Raw genomic sequence first — 22384 nt, 5'->3', positions numbered from 1 at the left:
GGAGGTCCAGGTAACACTGGTTCCCCAAACCCTTTTTTTTTTAAGAGCTGCCTCTGAGCCATTTTCAGGCTCTTTTGATAAACCTCCAACTGGCAGAGAATGACCTTGGTATATTGGTTAGGGTCTACTCCAGCAGGGCAGAATGGAATACCCCAGAAGTAGTGCACAGTGCCCCCAATGTCCTGGAGACCTTTGGCATCTGCTGGGGTAGGAAGACAGTGCCTAGATGTGTCCCCCCTACCCTGGGCAGCTTTGTGAAAAGCACAACCGTTCCCAGTACTTTCCTGTGGCTTCCCACACTGTGTGCGCTCAGCCAAGTGGCCAGTACATCTGTCAAAACATTTAACGTTCTCATTCTCAAACACTGGCTGGCTTGACTGGTCCCAGCTTCCTGAGCTGCCAGAGACCGGCTCCTCTTCAGTGTTTTCAGTGTGGTCCCAAGGCTCCTCTCTTTCCTCAGACTCGTTTCCCTGACTGATATGTGAGCCTTTAAACAGTGATGGAGGTACCAGCTGCCATATGCCTGTAGGTATTTGAGAAAAAGTAGGGCTAAGGACAAACCATTTTTTATTAAGAGGGCTTGGTAAGTTATCAAGGATTACATAATGTGGGTAAAAAAAGGCTCTTCTTTGGGTTTAACCAAAAGTTGGCTTTTCCTTGGAGATAAAAGTATGCTGGATATTAGTGAGATCTCAACTACTTTCTGATTTAACCTCTTTAATACCACCAAAGGGATTCTGGACATTTCTGTATATCTACACTCAGCATGATATCCCTGTGATATGGTTATACTTGATGAGAAGGAGCCAGAACAGGGAGACATGCCTTCAGTGGTCCCAGAGTCTGTGGTTTTCTCTTGGTGTGACTGTGAAGATGGTCCAGCGGCCAGAGGTCGAGATCTGGTAGCAGAAGCATCAGAAGGCCGGCAACTCTGAAACAAGTGATCCCACACCAGACCAGGTTTATTATTAAGATAGCTATACAGGAAGGGTCACAGGAAAGGACAAAAAGGGGAGTCCACCATCCCTAAGAGATTCTCCTCTCCAAAACATAGATGCTCAATTCAAATGAATTCCACAACATGTACTACATGCCTACTATGTGCAAAGTGCTATACTAGATCACTATACTAAACCCTTTTCTAATATAGAGAGGTGAATGGCATAAAGGATGGCTCACGACCTGCCACTGGCAAATATCTTTCACATTTAAAATAATTTCAATTACACATACTCAAATCACAATTAAATATTATTTGAAAATTTATAAGACTGCTAATTTTTCTCTCCATAACCCACCTCTGGTTCTCATTCCCTTTGCTCTCCCCACAAAACAGGGGAAAGTAAAGCACCTTCTCTTGCTCCCTTTTGGTTTCTTGACACTCAATAACTCTTTTCAGAAGCTGCCAACTACTATGGTTCTCTTAAGCCATGGACTGAAAATCTGTGAGGTGGAAAACTTTCATACAGAATTAACAAAACACTTCAAATTGAGTTCATCAACAATTCAACACAGACTTAAAAATTATTATGGGAAATATGTTACTTGAAAACCGTATGAACTACTATAACTAGTTCCTAATGCAGCCATAACAGAAATTAAAAACTATTGCTGATCAATCCTCACAAACTTTTTCATCATAGCATATTTACATTCAGGCTTTCAGCAATGGCTTTCCTCAAGAGCTCCTCTTCTTCCTCCTCCTGGCTGTTCACCTCCCTAGCTTCCTGTTCACTCATTTTGACAGCCAGAGCAAACTGTTCTTCTTCTGTCATTTCTGTAAGAAAATCGGGAAAAGAGAGAGAGGGACACCACAAACACTGAATCAGCACATAGACAAGAAACAGAATTATTAAACTTTTCAAGCAAAGACACTACAGACCATTTAGTACAATTTTATAATTTTACAAATGAGGAAAGCCCCAAAAGGTAAGGTGCTGGCAAAGATCAGTAGCAGCAATTACAAGAATCCTGGGTTAACTAAACTGTGAACTCCTATGAAGGCAGGGTTTCTGCCTATTTTTGTTCACTGTTGTATCTCCAGCACAAGAAAAGAGTACCTGGCACCTGGTAGATATTCAATAAATATCTGGTGAATGAATAAATAAGAGGAACTAACTCCCACTCCAGGGATTTTGGCTACATATCACTTTATACATATTTGCTTCAAGCTCAACATTTAACCAGAATAATTTTACTCTTCAGAATTCTCTCATTTACCCAGTAGAAAAGAACATTTCTAAGGACCAGAATTTCATCTCCAAACACCATTTCCCATTAAAGCAACTGGGTTACCTCGGAGAGAAATAGTTGATTCCAAGTTTGCAGCATGAAATGTAGAAGATGAACTAGAATATCTATCATATCTGTGAGCAATGAATCTATCCAATATAACTAGGGTCATATCAAAAGAACTTACGAGCCAACTTAAAAAGGTTCTCACTGGCTAAGAGTGGGACCACTGGAACATCAATAAGGATAATGAATGCAATGAATTAAAACACACTAAATATGTCTAAATCTATGAATTCATAATAGTACTTTAAAAAAACAGAACTAACTGGTCACTGTTGAAGAATATTAGTGAATCAACTATTCTGAAAACTGGTAAATAAAAGGATAGAGAATCAAGCTTTTGTTCTACTCTTCCAACACAAGCTATACTACTGGGTAACCAACCAGATGAAGAGAAGTTTCTCTTTAAAGAATTATTCCAGCTAATAAATATAATAGAAATGACAGAATTAGAATATTGCCATTTTAGAGTCTGTCATACAGAGTGAAGTAAGCCAGAAAGAGAAAAACAAATATCGTATATTAACGTATATATGTGCAATCTAGAAAAATGGTACAGATAAACCTATTTGCAGGGCAGGAATAGAGATGTAGATGTAGAGAATGGACATGTGGACACGGGGGGTAGGAGACAGTGGGACGAATTGAGAGGTTAGGTTTGACATAAATACACTACCATGTGTAAAATACATAGCTAGTGGGAACCTGCTGTATAGCACAGGGAGCTCAGCTCGGTGCCCTGTGACAACCTAGATGGGTTGGGTGGGTGGTGGGGGTGGGAGGGAGGTCCAAGGGGGAGGGGATATACATATACATATAGCTGATTTACTTCACTGTACAGCAGAAACTAACACAACATTATAAAGCAATTTTATTCCAATATAAAAAAATAAGAATATTGCCATTTTGTATAATCCCTATGGAGAGGATTTTGGCAACGTCTAACAAACCACATATATGAAACAACAATCCCAATTCTAGCAATTTACTCTAATGATATATTTCCAATTTTTAAAAAAAGTAAATATGCACTATATTTTTCACGCAACATTGTTTGAATTTGCGAAACACCAGAGTCCACATAATGACTACAACAGGACATTGTTTGAATAAACTCTGGTATACATACATAAAGCTGTAAAGAAGAATAAGGAAGGTATCTATGGTCTGGGAACAGAATGATTTCAAAGATACGGTATTAAGTTTAAAAAAAAACAAACACAAAAGAATATACAGTATACTACTTTTTTGCAAAGACTGACACAGGAAGGGAAAATTAGAAACTAATGCAAGTGGTTATATACAGGTAGTTGGGCAAAAAGTGGAAGGGGTAAGGGAGGGAGTGACATTTCTTTGCATATACCTTTTTGTATATCCTTGACTTAACCAGGTAAAGGTTAAACCTATTTTTAAAAAGTAAAATAAAATCAATAAGGATGAGGGATCCCTAAAATTGAATCTCAACATAAAAAATGCACCCAGATGAATCTGAAGTGACCTTAATGAGAATGAAAGCATAACATATCAAAATCTGTGGAAGGTACCTAACACAATGTTTACAGGGAAATGTATAGCTTTACATGATCATATTAGAAAAGAAGAAAAGTTTAAAATCAGAGACCCAAGCTTTCCTCTTTAAAAAGCCAAAAAATGAAGAGAGAAATTCACCCAGAGTAAGAAGAAAGAAAGAAATATAAAGAGCAGAAATCAATGAAATAGAAGATGGTATACAATAAAGGAAAAAAAGGGACTTCCCTGGTGGCACAGTGATTAAGAATCTGCCTGCCAATGCAGGGGACACCAGTACAATCCCCAGGCCAGGAAGATCCCACATGCCACGGAGCAACTAAGCCCGTGCACCACAACCACTGAGACTGCGCTCTACAGCCCACGAGCTGCAACTACTGAGCCCCCATGCCACAACTACTGAGCCCCCATGCTGCAACTACGGAAGCCCATGCACCTAGAGCCCGTGCTCCGCAACAAGAGAAGCCACCACGAGTAGCCCGTGCACCGCAACGAAGAGTAGCCCATGCTCACCACAACTAGAGAAAGCCCACGCGCAGCAAGGAAGACCCAATGCAGCCAAAAATAAATTAAAAAAAAAAAAAGAAAAAAAAATTTAGGGATTTCCCTGACAGTGCAGCGGTTAAGATTCCACCTGCCAATGCAGAGGACACGGGTTCAACCCTGCTCCAGGAAGATCCCACATGCCGCAGAGCACTGAAACCCGTGCACCACAGCTACTAAGCCTGTGCTCTAGAGCATACGAGCCACAACTACTGAACCCGCTCACCACAACTAATGAACCCACTCACCACAACTACTGAAGCCAGCACGCCTAGAGCCCATGCTCTGCAACGAGAAGGCACCGCAATGAGATGCCCACACACCACAGCGAAGAGTAGCCCCCACTCGCCACAACTAGACAAAGCCCACGCACAAAAAAGGAAACCCAATGCAGCCAAAATTAAGTAAATAAATTAATTAATTAAAAAAAAAACAGCTTCAGGTTAAAAAAAATTAATACCAAAAATTGATTCCATTAAAAGGTCAATAAAATTTATAAAACTCTAATTAAACTGATGAAGGAGAAAAAGGAAACATGTAAGTTAACAACACAGCAATAAAAGAGGGGATGTACCACTACAGATTCTACACTCATGAAAAGAATAATAAGGGAATACTGTGGACAATTTTATGCCAATAAATTTGACAAACTGGATCATTCATTCTCAATAGGCATGATATCATCCCCAAGTGGACAAAAACTGGTTCTTGGAAGTCCAAAAAAATCTTACTCTCTTTACATATAAAAAATGGATATATAAGTCAGTACATAAACAGGATATATAGCATTATCTGTGGTATTAAAATTTCATGGGGACAGTGGTGGCTAGGAAAACAAAGTCTAAAAAGGATCCTTCAGGGAACAGTTATGAAAAAAGGACTGAGAAACACTGACTTAACTGAAACAAACAAACAAACAAACAAAAATCACTGAAAAACATAAATTATGAAAACTGACACAAGAAGAAACAGAAAATCTGAATAGCCTTACATCTATTAAACAATTTGAATTTCTAATTAAAAACCCCTCCATAAAGAAAACCCAAGGCCATCTGACATTCATCACTGGTGAATTATAACTAAGAATAAAGAAAAAATTAATAGCAACATAATTCAGAAAGTAAGATATCAAGTCTCCCCAACTTGATTTATAGATTCAACACAATCCCAATAAAAATCCCAACAAGCTCATTTAATGGAACATAATAGAAAATTCAGAAATAGATCCACAAATCAACTTTTCAATTGATTTTCATCAACAATCCTTTTCAGCAAATGGTACTAGAACTGGTAATCCATAAGGAAAAAAAATGAACCTTATCTCCTATCTCATACTATACACAAAAAATTAACTCAAAATGGAATACATATCTAAATGTAAAAGCTAAAACTATAAAAGTCCTAGAAGAAAACATAGGTGAAAAATCTTTGTAACTGTGGGGTAGTCAAGTATTTCTTAGACAAGACCCAAAGAGAAAAAAAAAATTTTTTTTTAAAGGACCTGGGACTTCCCTGGTGGTGCAGTGGTAAGAATCTGCCTGCCGATGCAGGTGACACGAGTTCGAGCCCTGGTCCAGGAAGATCTCACATGCCACAGAGCAACTAAGCCTGTGTGCCACTGAGCCTGCGCTCTAGAGCCCGCAACCCACAACTACTGACACCCGTGCGCCTAGAGCCCGTGCTCCACAACAAGAAAAGCCACCACAATGAGAAGCCTACGCACTGCAACAAAGAGTAGCCCCCACTTGCCACAACCAGAGAAAAGCCCGTGCAGCGAAGAAGACCCAACACAGCCAAAAATAAATAAATAAAATAAAATAAATTTATTTTTTTTAAAAAGGACACTCATTCACTAGTTACTATCTCTTATTTTTTATATAACCATGATCTGAGACTAAAGTCCAATAAACATCACTGCTGACTAGGACACATTTTACCTGACCTCTCTACTGTAATAAGAACCCAACCATTAGAAGAAAGGGAGAAACAAACTGGAATACCACCCAGGAGGCATGCTCCTTAAAGGAAAATGTCAGCAAGTATCAACCTTAGACTCTCTAACTGAATTGGCTTGACTCAGCTTATCAAATAATTCTGCCGATTCTAAACACAAAGTACTACACAATTTGTGTGAAGCTGATTATGCTGGTCATAATTTATGATGATTAACATCTCCCAACATTCAGGTTAGCCTCCCACCAAGATGTGCAAACAGGCTGTTAACAATCCAAACAATCCAGAACACAAAACTATATAGAGAGAACCTGAATAATTTGCGGTTGTTCAAAATGGCTGAAAGAGAACATTCCATATAACAACAACAACAAAAGGTAAATTATTTTCCTGCCCTAATCTTTTCCTAAGAACTTCCTTTTCCAAAACAGATACAGCTCTGCAACTATGGTAAAGTTGATATATCTATATATGGCCAGTTATAATGTAAATTTATAAAACACTTTTTTTTTTTTTTTTTTTTGCAGTATGCGGGCCTCTCACTGTTGTGGCCTCTCCCGTTGCGGAGCACAGGCTCCAGACGCTCAGGCTCAGCAGCCATGGCTCACGGGCCCAGCCGCTCCGCGGCACGTGGGATCCTCCTGGACCGGGGCACGAACCCGCGTCCCCTGCATCGGCAGGCGGACTCTCAACCACTGCGCCACCAGGGAAGCCCTATAAAACACTTTTGAAATAATCAAGGCACTGTGTCATAACCCATACAGATGTGCTTTCTCAAACAAAGTGATACCACTTCTGGGAATTTATCCTGAACAATCACTGAAAAGAAGAAAAGTGTTACACAAAAAGATGTTCATTACCCTATAACCTATAAGGTGACTTACTTAGATACCTAAAGACAAGGCCATGGTTAAGTACATTATGGCACGTTAACTCAAGAAACTCAGATGATGTTATCAAAATACTAATCATGAAGACATATAAAAATGATAAAGTCTGGTGGGGCGGAGTCAAGATGGCATACTAGGAGGCAGCATAATTCGCATCTCCTCACAACTAGGGCACCTACCTGGCACCCCTGGGGGACCACAGACACCTAAGGGGACAGGAGGAAATCCCAGTGATCAGGTAGGACGTGAGGCTTGGGGGAGTGAAGGGGGAAGAGAAGTGGAGGCCAGACGGGAATGGTGCCCCTGAGGGGCGGCTGGGGGAGGGGAAGGGATAAACTGGGGAACCACTGGGAGGGCAGAGGATCAAAAGGGAGCGTGCCCAGGTTTCCCCTGCACACTTGGACCCCCCAGGAATCTGTTGAGATCCTGGGCCTGACCCTCTGCCCACCTAGGACCCCTCCAGCTGGGGGGGCCCTGAGGGAGTGGGAAAGAGGTAAGGGGAGCAAAAGTAAAGGCCGGACCTCCGGGATGGCACCCCAAGGGGTGGCTGGGGGAGGGAAGGAGTTCCTACACCCAGCAGGACCCACCCATGGTTAGGAATTGAGGGGCAACAGGGGAGACCCTGGGGGAGACAGTGGGGGAGGGGCATGAAGGAACAGAAGGGAACCAGGCCAGTGCTTTCCCTGTCCACTTAGGCACCAGGAAGCCTGTTGGGCTCCCAGGCCTAATCCTCTGGCCTCAGAGCCGCCCTTCTGCTGCGCAGAGCCCTAACTCCACCCTTACACCCTCACCCAGGGCCCTACTTCTACACTAGGAGACTCCCTCCAAAGAGCTGGGCCTAAACCCCACTCACACACCCTCACTCAGGGCCCTACATCCAAACTCCGGAACCCCACATTCCAGAGGCCCTCCTCTCAAGGTGCTGCCTCTCCTCTTCTGTGCAGGTCCTAAGCAGAGGCCCCACCCCACGCTTAAACGTAGCCCCATCTAGGCCCCACCCCACGCTCAAACATCACCCCCCACCCGCCTAGGACCCACCCCACCCTAAACCCTGCCCCCACCTAAGTTCCACCCCCTACCTAAACTCCGCCCCCATAGCCTAGGCTTCCCCCCCCCGCCTTTTTTTCTTTTCTTTATTCCTCTTTTACATTGAGGTTCTGTTTTACCTTGCTGATTCATTGTTGACTCTTTTATATTTCTATTTTTCCTAATAAATCTTTTATTTTTCTAACTTTTATACTTTGCTAGTGATCTCTCCTTTTGGCTCGCTGCCCCACCCCCCCGTTTTCTTTTCTTTTTTTTGCTGTGGTTTTATTTCACCTTGTTGCAGTTGTTTCAATTATAGTTTTATTTTTTCTAATGTATTTTTTATCTTTCTGATTTCATTTTGTTTTTTGTTTTGTTTTGTTTTTTTGCGGTACGCGGGCCTCTCACCGTTGTGGCCTCTCCCATTGCGGAGCACAGGCTCTGGATGTGCAGGCTCAGCGGCCATGGCTCACGGGCCCAGCTGCTCCGCGGCATGTGGGGTCTTCCCGGACCGGGGCACGAACCCGTGTCCCCTGCATCGGCAGGCGGACTCTCAACCACTGAGCCACCAGGGAAGCCCTCATTTTGTTTTTTATTCTTTGATATTATACTGCTCCTTTTTTTTTCTTTCTTTCTTCTTCTTCTTTTTTTTTTTTTTATTGCACCACGAAGCCTGCAGTATCTTGGTTCCCACGCCGGAGGTCAGGCACAAGCTCCTGTGGTGTGAGCTCTGAGTGCAAACCGCTGGACTAACAGAGAACCTCAGACCCCAAGGAATATCAATCCGAGCGAGGCCTCCCAGAGTTCCTCATCTCAGCACCAAGACCCAGCTCTATCAAACTGTCTGCAAACCCCAGTGCTGGACATCTCAGGCCAAACAACCAGTAAGACAGGAATACAGCACCACCCATCAAAAAATAAATTTTAAAAAAAACGACAAAAAAAAATATGTTACAAACGAAGGAGCAAGGTAAAAACCTACGAGACCAAATAAATGGAGATGAAATAGGCAACCTACCTGAAAAAGAATTCAGAGTAATGATAGTAAAGATGATCCAAAATCTCAGAAACAGAATGGAGAAAATACAAGAAACATTTAACAAGGCCCTAGAAAAACTAAAGAGCAAACAAACAGTGATGAGCAACAAAATTACTGAAATTAAAAATACTTTAGAAGGAATCAACAACAGAATAACTGAGGCAGAAGAACGGATAAGTGAGCTGGAAGATAAAATGGTGGAAATAACTGCCAGGGAGCAGAATAAAGGAAAAAGAATGAAAAGAATTGAGGACAGTTTCAGAGACCTCTGGGACAACATTAAATGCACCAACATTCAAATTATAGGGGTCCCAGAAGAAGAAGAGAAAAAGAAAGGGTCTGAGAAAATGTTTGAAGAGATTATAGTCAAAAACTTCTCTAATGTGGGAATGGAAATAGTCAAGTCCAGGAAGCACAGAGAGTACCATACAGGATAAATCCAAAGAGAAACACATTAAGACACATATTAATTAAACTGTCAAAAATTAAATAAAAAGAAAAAATATTAAAAGCAGCAAGGGAAAAGCAACAAATAACATACAACTGAATCCCCATAAAGTTAACAGCTGATTTTTCAGCAGAAATTCTGCAAGCCAGAAGGGAGTGGGAGGACATATTTAAAGTGATGAAAGGGAAAAACCTACAACCAAGATTACTCTACCCAGCAAGGCTCTCATTCAGATCTGATGGAAAAATTAAAACCTTTACAGATAAGCAAAAGTTAAGAGAATTCAGCACCACCAAACCAGCTTTACAACAAACGCTAAAGGAACTTCTCTAGGCAGGTAATACAAGAGAAAGAAAAGACCTACAAAAACAAACCCAAAACAATTACAAAAATAGTAACAGGAACATATATATTGATAATTACCTTAAATGTAAATGGGTTAAATGCTCCAAACAAAACACACAGACTGGCTGAATGGATACAAGACCCGTACATATGTTGTCTACAAGAGACCCAATTCAGACCTAGACCCAATTCAGACCCAATTCACATACAGACTGCAAGTGAGGGGATGGAAAAAGATATTCCACGCAAATGGAAATCAAAAGAAAGCTGGAGGGACTTCCCTGGTGGCGCAGTGGTTGAGAGCCCTCCTGCCGATCCAGGGGACATGGGTTCGTGCCCTGGTCCGGGAAGATCCCACATACCGCGGAGCAGCTGGGCCCATGAGCCATGGCCGCTGAGCCTGCACGTCTGGAGCCTGTGCTCTGCAACGGGAGAGGCCACAACAGTGAGAGGCCCGCGTACCGCAAAAAAAAAAGAAAGCTGGAGTAGATATTCTCGTATCAGACAAAATAGACTTTAAAATAAAGATTATTAGAAGAGACAAAAAAGGACACTACATAACGATCAAAGAATCAATCCAAGAAGAAGATATAACAACTGTAAATATTTATGCACCCAACATATGAGCACCTCAATACATAAGGCAAATGCTAATAACCATAAAAGGGGAAATCGACTAACACAATAATAGTAGGGGACTGTAACACCCCACTTTCACCAATGGACAGATCATCTAAAATGAAAATAAATAAGGAAACACAAGCTTTAAATGACACATTAAACAAGATGAACTAGGGCTTCCCTGGTGGCGCAGTGGTTAAAAATCTGCCTGCCAATGCAGGGGACACGGGTTCAAGCCCTGTTCTGGGAAGATCCCACAGGCCGTGGAGCAACTAAGCCTGTGTGCCACAACTACTGAGCCTGCGCTCCAGAGCCCGCGAGCCACAACTCCTGAAGCCCAGGTGTCTAGACCCTGTGCTCTGCAACAAGAGAAGCCACCGCAATGAGAAGCCCACGCACCGCAATGAAGAGTAGCCCCCACTCACTGCAACTAGAGAAAGCCCACGCACAGAAACAAAGACCGAACGCAGCCAAAAATAAAGAAATAAAATAGATAGATTAAAAAATATAGGGGCTTCCCTGGTGGCACAGTCGTTGAGAATCTGCCTGCCAATGCAGGGGACACGGGTTTGAGCCCTGGTCTAGGAAGATCCCACATGCCGTGGAGCAACTGGGCCCATAAGCCACAACTACTGAACCTGCGTGTCTGGAGCCTGTGCTCTGCAACAAGAGAGGCCCGCGCACCGTGATGAAGAGTGGCCCCCCGCTCGCCGCAACTAGAGAAAGCCCTCGCACAGAAACGAAGACCCAACACTGCCAAAAATAAATAAATAAATAAATAATAAATAAAATTAAGACTGTATTACTAAAAAAAATACATACAAATATATGTAAAAAAAAAACAAGATGAACTTAATTGATATTTATAGGACGTTCCATCCAAAAACAACAGAATACACTTTATTCTCAACTGTTCATGGAACATTCTCCAGGATAGATCATATCTTGGGTCACAAATCAAGCCTTGGTAAATTTAAGAAAATTGAAATCGTATGAAGTATCTTTTCCCACGACAATGCTGAGACTAGATATTACAGGAAAACATCTGTAAAAAATACAAACACACGGAGGCTAAACAGTATGTTATTAGGTAACCAATAGATCACTGAAGAAATCAAAGAGGAAATCAAAAAATACCTAGAAACAAATAACAAGGAAAACACAACGACCCAAAACCTATGGGATGCAGCAAAAGCAGTTCTAAGAGGGAAGTTTATAGCAATACAATCCTACCTCAAGAAACAAGAAAAATCTCAAACAACCTAATCCTATACCTAAAGCAATTAGAGAAAAAAGAACAACCCCCCCCCCGAAAGTTAGCAGAAGGAAGAAATCATAAAGATCAGATAAGAAATAAATTTAAAAGAAATGAAGGAAACAACTGCAAAGATCAATAAAACGAAAAGCTGGTTCTTTGAGAAGATAAACAAAATTGATAAACCATTAGCCAGACTCACCAAGAAAAAAGGGAGAAGACTCACATCAACAGAATTAGAAATGAAAAAGGAGAAGTAACAACTGACACTGCAGAAATACAAAGGATCACGAGAGATTTCTACAAGCAACTCTATGCCAATAACATGGAAAACCTGGAAGACATGGACAAATTCTTAGAAAAGCACAACCTTCCGAGACTGAACCAAAAGAAAAAGAAAATATAAACAGACCAATCAAAAGCACTGAAATTAAACCTGTGATTAAAATGGCTTCACAGGCCAATTCTACGAAACATTTAGAGAAGAACTAACACTTATCCTTCTCAAACTCTTCCAAATACAGCAGAGGGAGGAACACTCCCAAACTCATTCTATGAGGCCACCATCACCCTGATACCAAAACAAGATAACGATGTCACAAAACAAGAAAACTACAGGCCAATATCTCTGATGAACACAGATGCAAAACTCCTCAACAAAATACTAGCCAACAGAATCCAACAGCACATTAAAAGGATCATACACCATGATCAAGTGGGGTTTACCCCAGGAATGCAAGGATTCTTCAATATATACAAATCAATCCATGTGATAAACCGTATTAACAAATTGAAGGAGAAAACCTACATTATCATCTCAAGAGATGCAGAAAAAGCTTTTGACAAAATTCAACACCCATTTATGATAAAAACTATCCAGAAAGCAGGCATAGAGGGAACCTACCTCAACATAATGAAGGCCATATAGGACAAACCCACAGCCAACATCATTCTCAATGGTGAAAAACTGAAACCATTTCCTCTAAGATCAGGAACAAGACAAGGGTGCCCACTCTCACCACTATTAGTCAACATAGTTTTGGAAGTTTTAGTCACAGCAATCAAAGAAGAAAAAGAAATAAAAGGAGTCCAAATTGGAAAAGAAGAAGTAATACTGTCACTGTTTGCAGATGACATGATACTATACATAGAGAATCCTAAAGATGCTACCAGAAAACTACTAGAGCTAATCAATGAATTTGGTAGAGTAGCAGGATACAAAATTAATGCACAGAAATCTCTTGCATTCCTATACACTAATGATGAAAAATCTGAAAGAGAAATTAAGGAAACAGTCCCATTTACCACTGCAACAAAAAGAATAAAATACCTAGGAATAAACCTACCTAAGGAGACAAAAGACCTGTATGAAGAAAACTATAAGACACTGATGAAAGAAATTAAAAATGATACAAGCAGATGGGAGAGATATACTATGTTGTTGGATTGGAAGAATCAACATTGTGAAAATGACTATACTACCCAAAGCAATCTACAGATTCAATGCAATCCCTACCAAACTATCAATGCCATTCTTCACAGAACTAGAAAAAAAAATTGCACAATTTGTATGGAAACACAAAAGACCCCGAATAGCTAAAGCAGTCTTGAGAAAGAAAAACAGAGCTAGAAGAATCAGACTCCCTGACTTCAGACTATACTACAAAGCTACAGTAATCAAGACCGTACGGTACTGGCACAAAAACAGAAATATAGATCAATGGAACAGGACAGAAAGCCCAGAGATAAATCCACGCACACATGGTCACCTTATCTTTAATAAAGGAGGCAAGAATATACAATGGAGAAAAGACACCCTCTTCAATAAGTGGTGCTGGGAAAACTGCACAGCTACGTGTAAACGAATGCAATTAGAACACTTGCTAACACCATACACAAAAATAAACTCAAAATGGATTAAAGACTTAAATGTAAGGCCAGACAGTATAAAACTCTTAGAGGAAAACATAGGAGAAACACTCTTTGACATAAATGACAGCAAGATCCTTTCTGATCCATCTCCTAGAGAAATGGAAATAAAAACAAAAATAAACAAATGGGACCTAATGAAACTTAAAAGCTTTTGCACAGCAAAGGAAACCATAAACAAGACAAAAAGACAACCCTCAGAATGGGAGAAAATATTTGCAAACAAATCAACGGACAAAGGATTAATCTCCAAAATATAAAAGCAGCTCATGCAGCTCAATATTAAAAGAACAAACAACTCAATCAAAAACTGGGCAGAAGACTTAAATAGACATTTCTCCAAAGAAGATATACAGGTGGCCAAGAAGCATATAAAAAGCTGCTCAACACCACTAATTATTAGAGAAATGCAAATCAAAAGTACAGTGAGGTATCACCTCACACCAGTTAGAACGGGCATCATCAGAAAATCTATTAACAACAAACGCTGGAGAGGGTGTGGAGAAAAGGGAACACCCTTGCACTGTTGGTGGGAATGTAAATTGATACAGCCACTATGGAGAACAGTATGGAGGTTCCTTAAATAACTACAAATAGAACTACCATACGACCCAGCAATCCCACTACTGGGCATATACCCTGAGAAAACCATAATTCAAAAAGAGTCATGTACCACAATGTTCAAAGCAGCTCTATTTACAATAGCCAGGACATGGAAGCAACCTAAGTGTCCATCAAAAGATGAATGGATACAGAAGATGTGGTACATATATACAATGGAATATTACTCAGCCATAAAAAGGAACGAAATTGAGTTATTTGTAGAGACGTGGATGGATCTAGACTGTCATACAGAGTGAAGTAAGTCAGAAAGAAACAAATATCATACATTAACGCATATATGTGGAACCAGAAAAATGGTACAGATGAACCGGTTTGCAGGGCAGAAATAGAGACTCAGATGTAGAGAACAAACGTATGGACACAAAGCAGGGAAAGTGGCAGGGGTGGTGGTGGTGGTGGGATGAATTGGGTGATTGGGATTGACATATATTCACTAATGTGTATAAAACAGATAACTAATAAGAACCTGCTGTATAAAAACTAAAATAAAATTCAAAAAACACCCAAAAAGAACCTGAGCTTCATTAAGTCCTGAGACCCGGTGTGTGATCTCAGTTAGAAGACTGTTCAAGTCCCAATCTGGGTTTGGGCTGGGTTTGAGTCCTGGCCCATGGGTTCAAGTCCCAATCTGAGTTGCACAATTTCACCTTCATTAAAAAATGTTACTGAAAAAAATTACTTCATTGCTAGAAAGTGCTAACCAGCATCTGAGCCTTCAAAAAGTTTTAATCTTTTTGATTGTGGAGGCGTTGAAATATTGCAAGAATCACCAAAATGTGACACAGAGACATGAAGTGAGCAAGTGCTGTTGGAAAAATGGCACCCAAGAGACTTGTTTAACACTGGGTTGCCACAAACCTTCAATTTGTGTTAAAAAAAAAAATTATCTACATAGCTCAATAAAGTGAAGCAAAATTAAACAAGGTATGCCTGTAATCACTTTGAATGTCAATGGATTAAATGTATCAATTAAAAGAGATTGGATCAAAAAATAAGACTCAACTGTATGTTGTCTACAAGAAACCCACTTTAAGGACTTCCCTGGCAGTCCAGTGGTTAAGACTCTGTGCTCCCAATGCAGGGGGCACAGGTTCGATCCCTGGTTGGGGAACTAAGATCCTTACATGCCACGTGGCGTGGCCAAAAAAAAAAAAAAATTGAGGAAACTGATAAAGACAAATGTTGATTCTTTGGAAAAATTAATAAAGCTAATATGCTAAAAAAAAAAAAGAAAAGAAAGAAGGAAAGTAAAAAAAACACTTTATTTATTTATTTTTTATTTGGCTGCCTCTGGTCTTTAGTTGTGGCACGCAGGATCTTCATTGTGGCACGTGGGATCTTTCACTGTGGCACTTGGGCTCCTTGTGCAGTGCACAGGCTTCTCTCTGGTTGTGGCACGCAGACTCCAGAACATGTGGGCTTAGTTGCCCTGCGGCATGTGGGATCTTAGCTCCCCAACCAGGTCTCGAACCCACGTCCCCTGCATTGGAAGATGGATTCTTAACCACCGGACCACCAGGGAAGTCCCAGAAACCCACTTTAAATACAAAGAGAAATATAGATTAAAAGTAAATGGATGGTGCAGTGGTTAAGAATCCGCCTGCCAATGCAGGGGACATGGGTTCAAGCTCTGGTCCGGAAAGATCCCACATGCCATGGAGCAACTACGCCCGTGCACCACAACTACTGAACCTGCCCTCTAGAGCCCACGAGCCACAACTACTGAGCCAGCGTGTCACAACTACTGAAGCCCACATGCCTGGAGCCCGTGCTCTGCAACCAGAGAAGCCACCACAATGAGAAGACTGCACACTGCAATGAAAAGCCTGTGCACTGCAACGAAGAGTAGTCCCCACTCGCCACAACTAGAGAAAGCCCATGCAAAGCAACAAAGACCCAACACAACCAAAAAAATAAATAAATAAATGGATGCGGATTTCCCTGGTGGTCCAGTGGCTAAGACTCCATGCTCCCAATGCAGGGGGGAAGGGTTTGATCCCTGGTCAGGGAACTAGATCCCACATGCCTCAACTAAAGATTCCACATGCCGCAACTAAAAGATCCCGTGTGCCGCAACTAAGACCCGACGCGCCCAAACAAATAAATAAATAAATAAATTTTAAAAAGTAAATGGATGGAAAAATATACCATGCTAACACTAATCAAAAGAAAGCAAGAGTAATTATTAATTTCAGACAGAGCAGACTTCTAAGCAAGAAAAGTTATCAGGAATAAAGAAAGGCATTATATAATAATAAAGAGATTAATTCTCCTAGAAGACATAACAATCCTTAATGTGTATGTGCCTAACAAAAGAGTGTCATTGGTGAGGCAAAAAATGATAGAACTGCAAGGAGAAATAGATGACCCACTATCACAGGTGGAAATACCAACCCCCCTCTATCACAAATGGACAGATCCAGCAGGCAGAAAATCAGTAAGGATATAGTTTAACTCAACAACATCATCAATCATTTGAATACAATAGACATCTACAGACTACTCCAACCAATAACAACAGAACACATTCTTCTCAAGCTCACACAGAACATTCACCAAGACAAACCACGTTCTGGGCCATAAAACACACCTTAAATTTAAAGCAAGAGAAATCATGCAATGTCTATACTCAGACCACAATGGAATTAAACTAAAAATCAATAACAGAAAGAAAACAGGAACATCCCAAAATACATGAAGATTAAACAACATACTTCTAAATAACTCATGGGTCAAAGAAGAAATCAAGAGCAATATAAAAATACTTTGAATCAAAAGAAAATGAAAAATGCATCTTATCAAAATTTGCAGGATGCAGCAAAAGCAGTGCCTAGAGGAGAGTTACAGCATTAAAAGCATACACTGGGAAAGAAGATCTAAAATCAATCATCTACATCTACACCTTAGGGCAGGGGTCCCCAAACCCTGGGCCACGGACCAGTCCATGGCCTCTTAGGAACTGGGCCACACAGCAGGAGGTGAGCGGCAGGCGAGTGAGTGAAGCTTCATCTGCACTCCCCATCACTCGCATTACTGCCTGAACCATACCTCCCTGATCCCCAGTCCGTGTAAAAACTGTCTTCCAGGAAACTGGTCCCTGGTGCTAACAAGATTAAGGACTGCTGCCTTAGGGAACCAGGAAAAAAAAAAAAAGTAAATTAAGTACAAAGTAAGCAGAAAAAAAAAAAAAAGAATTACAGCAGAAATCAATGAAATTGAAATCAAGAAATAAGTAGAGAAAATGAACCAAACCAAAAGCTGGTTCTTTAAAAAAAAGAAAAAAAAATCAATAAAATTGATAAACCACTAGCTAGGCTGACTAAAAAAAGAGAGGGCACAAATTACTAGTACCAGAAATGAAAAAGAGGACATCACTACAGATCTCATGGACATTAAAAAAAATAATAAAGGAGGGCTTCCCTGGTGGCGCAGTGGTTGAGAGTCCGCCTGCCGATGCAGGGGACATGGGTTCGTGCCCCGGTCCGGGAAGATCCCACATGCCACGGAGCGGCTAGGCCCGTGAGCCATGGCTGTTGAGCCTGTGCGTCCAGAGCCTGTGCTCCGCAACGGGAGAGGCCACAACAGTGAGAGGCCCGCGTACCACAAAAAAATAATAATAATAATAAAAAATAATAAAGGAATACTATGAACAACTCTATGCCCACAAATCTGATAACCTAAATGCAACAGACCAATTCCCTTTGAAAGACACAATCTGCCAACACTCACATGAGAAGAAATAGGCAGTCTGAATACACCTGTATCTATTAAAGAAACAGAATCCATAATTAGTCTTCCACAACTAAAAGCAACAGGCCCAGATGGAGTCACTAATGAATTCTACCAAACATTTAAGGAAGAAATTATACAAATTCTATACAATCTCTTTCAGAGGACAGAAGCAGAGGGAATACTTCCTAAGTCATTCTATGTGACCACCATTAAACCTAACACTAAAACTAGACAAAAACATTACAAGAAAACTACAGACCAGTATCTTGCATGAACATGAACACAGATACAAAAATCCTCAACAAATAGTAGCAAATTAAATCTAACAATGTATAAAAAGAATTATACACCATGACCAAGTGGGATTTATCCCAGATGTGCATGTTAGTTCAACACTCAAAAATTAATTAATGTAGTGCAACACATAAACAAAACAAAAAAGAAAAATCACATGATCATATTCAATAGATTCAGAAAAAGCACTGGACAAAATCAAACACTAATTCATGATAAAACTTCTCCATAAACTAGGAATAGAGAACATTCTCAACTTGATAGAGAATATCTATAAAAATGCTATAGCCAACATCATACTAAATGGTGAAAACTCAAAGCTTTCCCACTAAGAACAGGAAAAAGGCTAGGATGTCCCCTCTTATCACTCCTTTTCAACACTGTACTAGACATACTAGCTAATGCAATAAGACAAGAAAAGGAAATATACAGACTAGGAAAGAGAAAAATAATACTGTCTTTGTTCACAAATGACACTATCATCTAAGTAGAAAATCCAATAGAATCTACAAAACAATTCCTGGAACTATTAAGTAATTATAGTAAGGTTATGGTATACAAGGTTAGTATAAAATAGCCAATCACATTCCATATACCAGCAATGAACAAATGTGATTTGAAATTTAAAACACAATAGCATTTACATTGGTAATGAAATAATGTACAGGATCTATATAAGAGGAAAACTAGAGAACTCTAATGAACAAAGTCAAATAAGAATTAACTAAATAAAGGGATATTCCATGTTCATGGATAGAAAGACTCAGTAATGTCAAGGTATCAGTTTTTTGCAACCTGATCTGTAGATTCAATGCATTCCAAATCAAAATTCCAACAAGTAATTTTGTGGATACCAACAAACTTATTCTAAAGTTTATATGAAGAGGGCAAAAGATCCAGAAGAGTCAACACAATATTGAAGAAAAAGAACAAAGTTGGAGGGCTGATGTTACCTGACTTTAAAACCTACTACATAGGGCCTCCCTGGTGGCGCAGTGGTTGAGAGTCCGCCTGCCGATGCAGGGGATACGGGTTCGTGCCCCGGTCTGGGAGGATCCCATATGCCGCGGAGCGGCTGGGCCCGTGAGCCATGGCCGCTGAGCCTGCGCATCCGGAGCCTGTGCTCTGCAACGGGAGAGGCCACAACAGTGAGAGGCCCGCGTACCGCAAAAAAAAAAAAAAAAAAAAAAAAAAAAAACCTACTACATAAAGCTACAGTAATCGAAACAGTGTGGAATTGGCGAAAGAACAAATAGGTCAATGGAACAGAAGAGAGAGCCCAGAAATAGACCCACATAAATATAGTCACCTGATTTTTACAAAGGAGCAAAGACAATGCAATGAAGCAAAGAGATTATCTTCAACAAATGTTGCTGGAACAACTGGACATTTCATATCCCCCAAACTGAATCTAGACAAAGATCTAACACCATTCCCAAAATTAACTCACTGGATCATAAACTGATACGTGAAACACAAAACTATAAAACTCCTAGAAAATAACATAGAAAACCTAGATGACATTAGGTATGGCAATGACTTTTTAGATTATATCTAAAGGCATGATCCAGGAAAGAAGTAAATAAGCTGGATGTCATTAAAATTAATAACTCCTGCTCTGCAAAAGACAATGTTGCAAGAATAAGAAAACAAGTCACAGACTGGGAGAAAATATTTGCTAAAGACATATCTGATAAAGGACTGTTATCCAAAATATACAAAGAACTCTTAAAACTCAACTGTAAGAAAATAAACACAACTAAAAAGTGGGCCAAAGACTTTGACAGACAACTCACCAAGATGATATACAGAGCAAATAAGCATATGAAAAGATATTCCACATCATATATCATCAGCAAAATGCAAACTGAAAAAAGGAGATATCACTGCACAACTACTAGAATGGTCAAGTTCTGGAACACTGACAACACCAAATGCTGGTGAGGATATGGAGTAACAGGAACTCTCATTCATTGCTGGTGGGAATGCAAAATGGTATAGCCACTTTGGAAGAGAGATTGGCGCTTTCTTACAAAACTAAATATACTCTTAGCATACTCAGCAATCATGTTGCTTGGTATTTACCCAAAGGAGTTAAAAACTCATGCCCAGGGCTTCCCTGGTGGCGCGGTGGCGCAGTCTGCCTGCCGGTGCAGGGGACACGGGTTCGTGCCCCGGTCCAGGAGGATACCACATGCCGCAGAGTGGCTAGGCCCGTGAGCCATGGCCGCTGAGCCTGTGTGTCCGGAGCCTGTGCTCCGCAACGGGAGAGGCCACAACAGTGAGAGGCCCACATACTGCAAAAAAAACTCATGTCCACCCCAAAACCTGCACAGAGATGTTTATTCCAGCTTTATTCTTAATTGCCAAAACTTGGAAGCAACCAAATGTCTTTCAGTAGGTGAACAGATAAATAAACTATGGTAGAGCCAGACAATGGAATATTATTCACTGCTATAAAAAAAACACAAAAGATCTACCAAAGCATGAAAAGACACAGAAGAAACTTAAATGCATATTACTAAGTGAAAGAAGCCAATTTGAAAAGGCTATATACCGTCTGACTCCAACTACATGACATTCTGGAAAAGGCAAAACTATGAAGACAGTAAAAAGATCAGTGGTTGTCACAGATTAGCAGGGGAAGTAGGGTAGGGATGAATAGGTGAAGCACAGAGAATTTTTAAGGCAGTGAAAATACTCTGTTTGATACCATAATAATGGATACATGTCATTATATATTTCTCAAAACCCATCGAATGTATAACACCAAGAGTGAACCCTAGTGTAAACTACAGACTTAGGATGATTATAATATGTCAATGTAGGTACATCAATTGTAACAAATCTATCACTTTGATAGGAAAAGTTGATAATGGAGGAGGCTATGTATGTGTGAGGCTACATATGTGTGAGGTAAGAAATCTCTGTACCTTGTCCTCAGTTTTGCTGTAACCTAAAACAGCTCTAACAAAACAAAGTCTTAATGAAAGTTATACACACACACAAATACAGGCTGAGAATTTTCCAAAGTAAACAGAGATCTCAAATCAGACCTCAAATCACATATCCAAAAAGACTATCAAGAAAAATACATTCCATGACCCCCACAAAAAACTCATACCTAAACATCATATTCAAACTGGTAAAAAAACAAAGATACAGACTATATTGAAGGAAGCCAGAGAGAAAAACATGTTACATTCAAATGAACAAAGATGAGGATTAAAGTCAACTTCTCATTAAAAACTCTGCAGCCAGAAAACAATAAAGTGACATCTTGAAAATGATGAAAAACTGTCAAACCATATCCTATAGCCAGGAAGTATTTCTCAAAAATGAAGGAGATTCAATCTACCACTTTCAGTAAAAAGGAGAACTAAGCAGAACATTAAGTAAATAGAAGACAAACAACACTATAATCCAACCAGACCAAATAGATATCTACAGAACACTCTATCCAACAGTAGCAGAATAAACATTTTCCTCAAGTGCACATGAAATATTCTCCAGGATAGAACATATGATGGTGATAAAACAAGACTCAACAAACACAGAAAGATAAAAAACATACAAAGTATGTTTTCCAACATAATGAGTGAAATTATAAATAACAGAAGGAAGAAATTTGGGGAATGGACAAATACGTGGAAATTAAACAAAACACTCCTAAATAATCATTGGGTGAAAGAAAAAATTACAGTGGGAAAGCAGAAAATAGTTTGAGATGAATGAAAATGAAAATATATCTTAAAAACTTAAACGATTTAGCTAAAGCAATACTTGAAGGGAAATTTACATCTATCTAATGCTTATATTAAAAAAGAAAGATCTCAAACAAATAACCTAAACTTCCACCTTAA

The 22384-nt window shown here is 40.0% G+C and overlaps 1 protein-coding gene across 1 annotated transcript in view; it reads right to left on the bottom strand.

The window, feature by feature from the left end:
- UIMC1 (ubiquitin interaction motif containing 1) overlaps positions 1-22384 on the bottom strand; it is a 122235-nt gene that overhangs the window by 60570 nt on the left and 39281 nt on the right. Inside the window, exons 4-6 of the mRNA XM_079703903.1 lie at positions 1653-1777; positions 826-931; positions 285-523 (exon numbers count right to left, since the gene is read on the bottom strand). Coding sequence (XP_079560029.1) covers positions 285-523; positions 826-931; positions 1653-1777 — 470 coding nt within the window. The remainder of the gene's footprint in view (positions 1-284; positions 524-825; positions 932-1652; positions 1778-22384) is intronic.

Source organism: Hyperoodon ampullatus (assembly GCF_949752795.1).
Source record: "Hyperoodon ampullatus genome assembly, chromosome: 4".
Taxonomy (NCBI): Eukaryota; Metazoa; Chordata; class Mammalia; order Artiodactyla; family Ziphiidae; genus Hyperoodon; species Hyperoodon ampullatus.
Note: the sequence above shows the minus strand (reverse complement) of the source record. Positions and strands in the feature narration are given on the sequence as shown.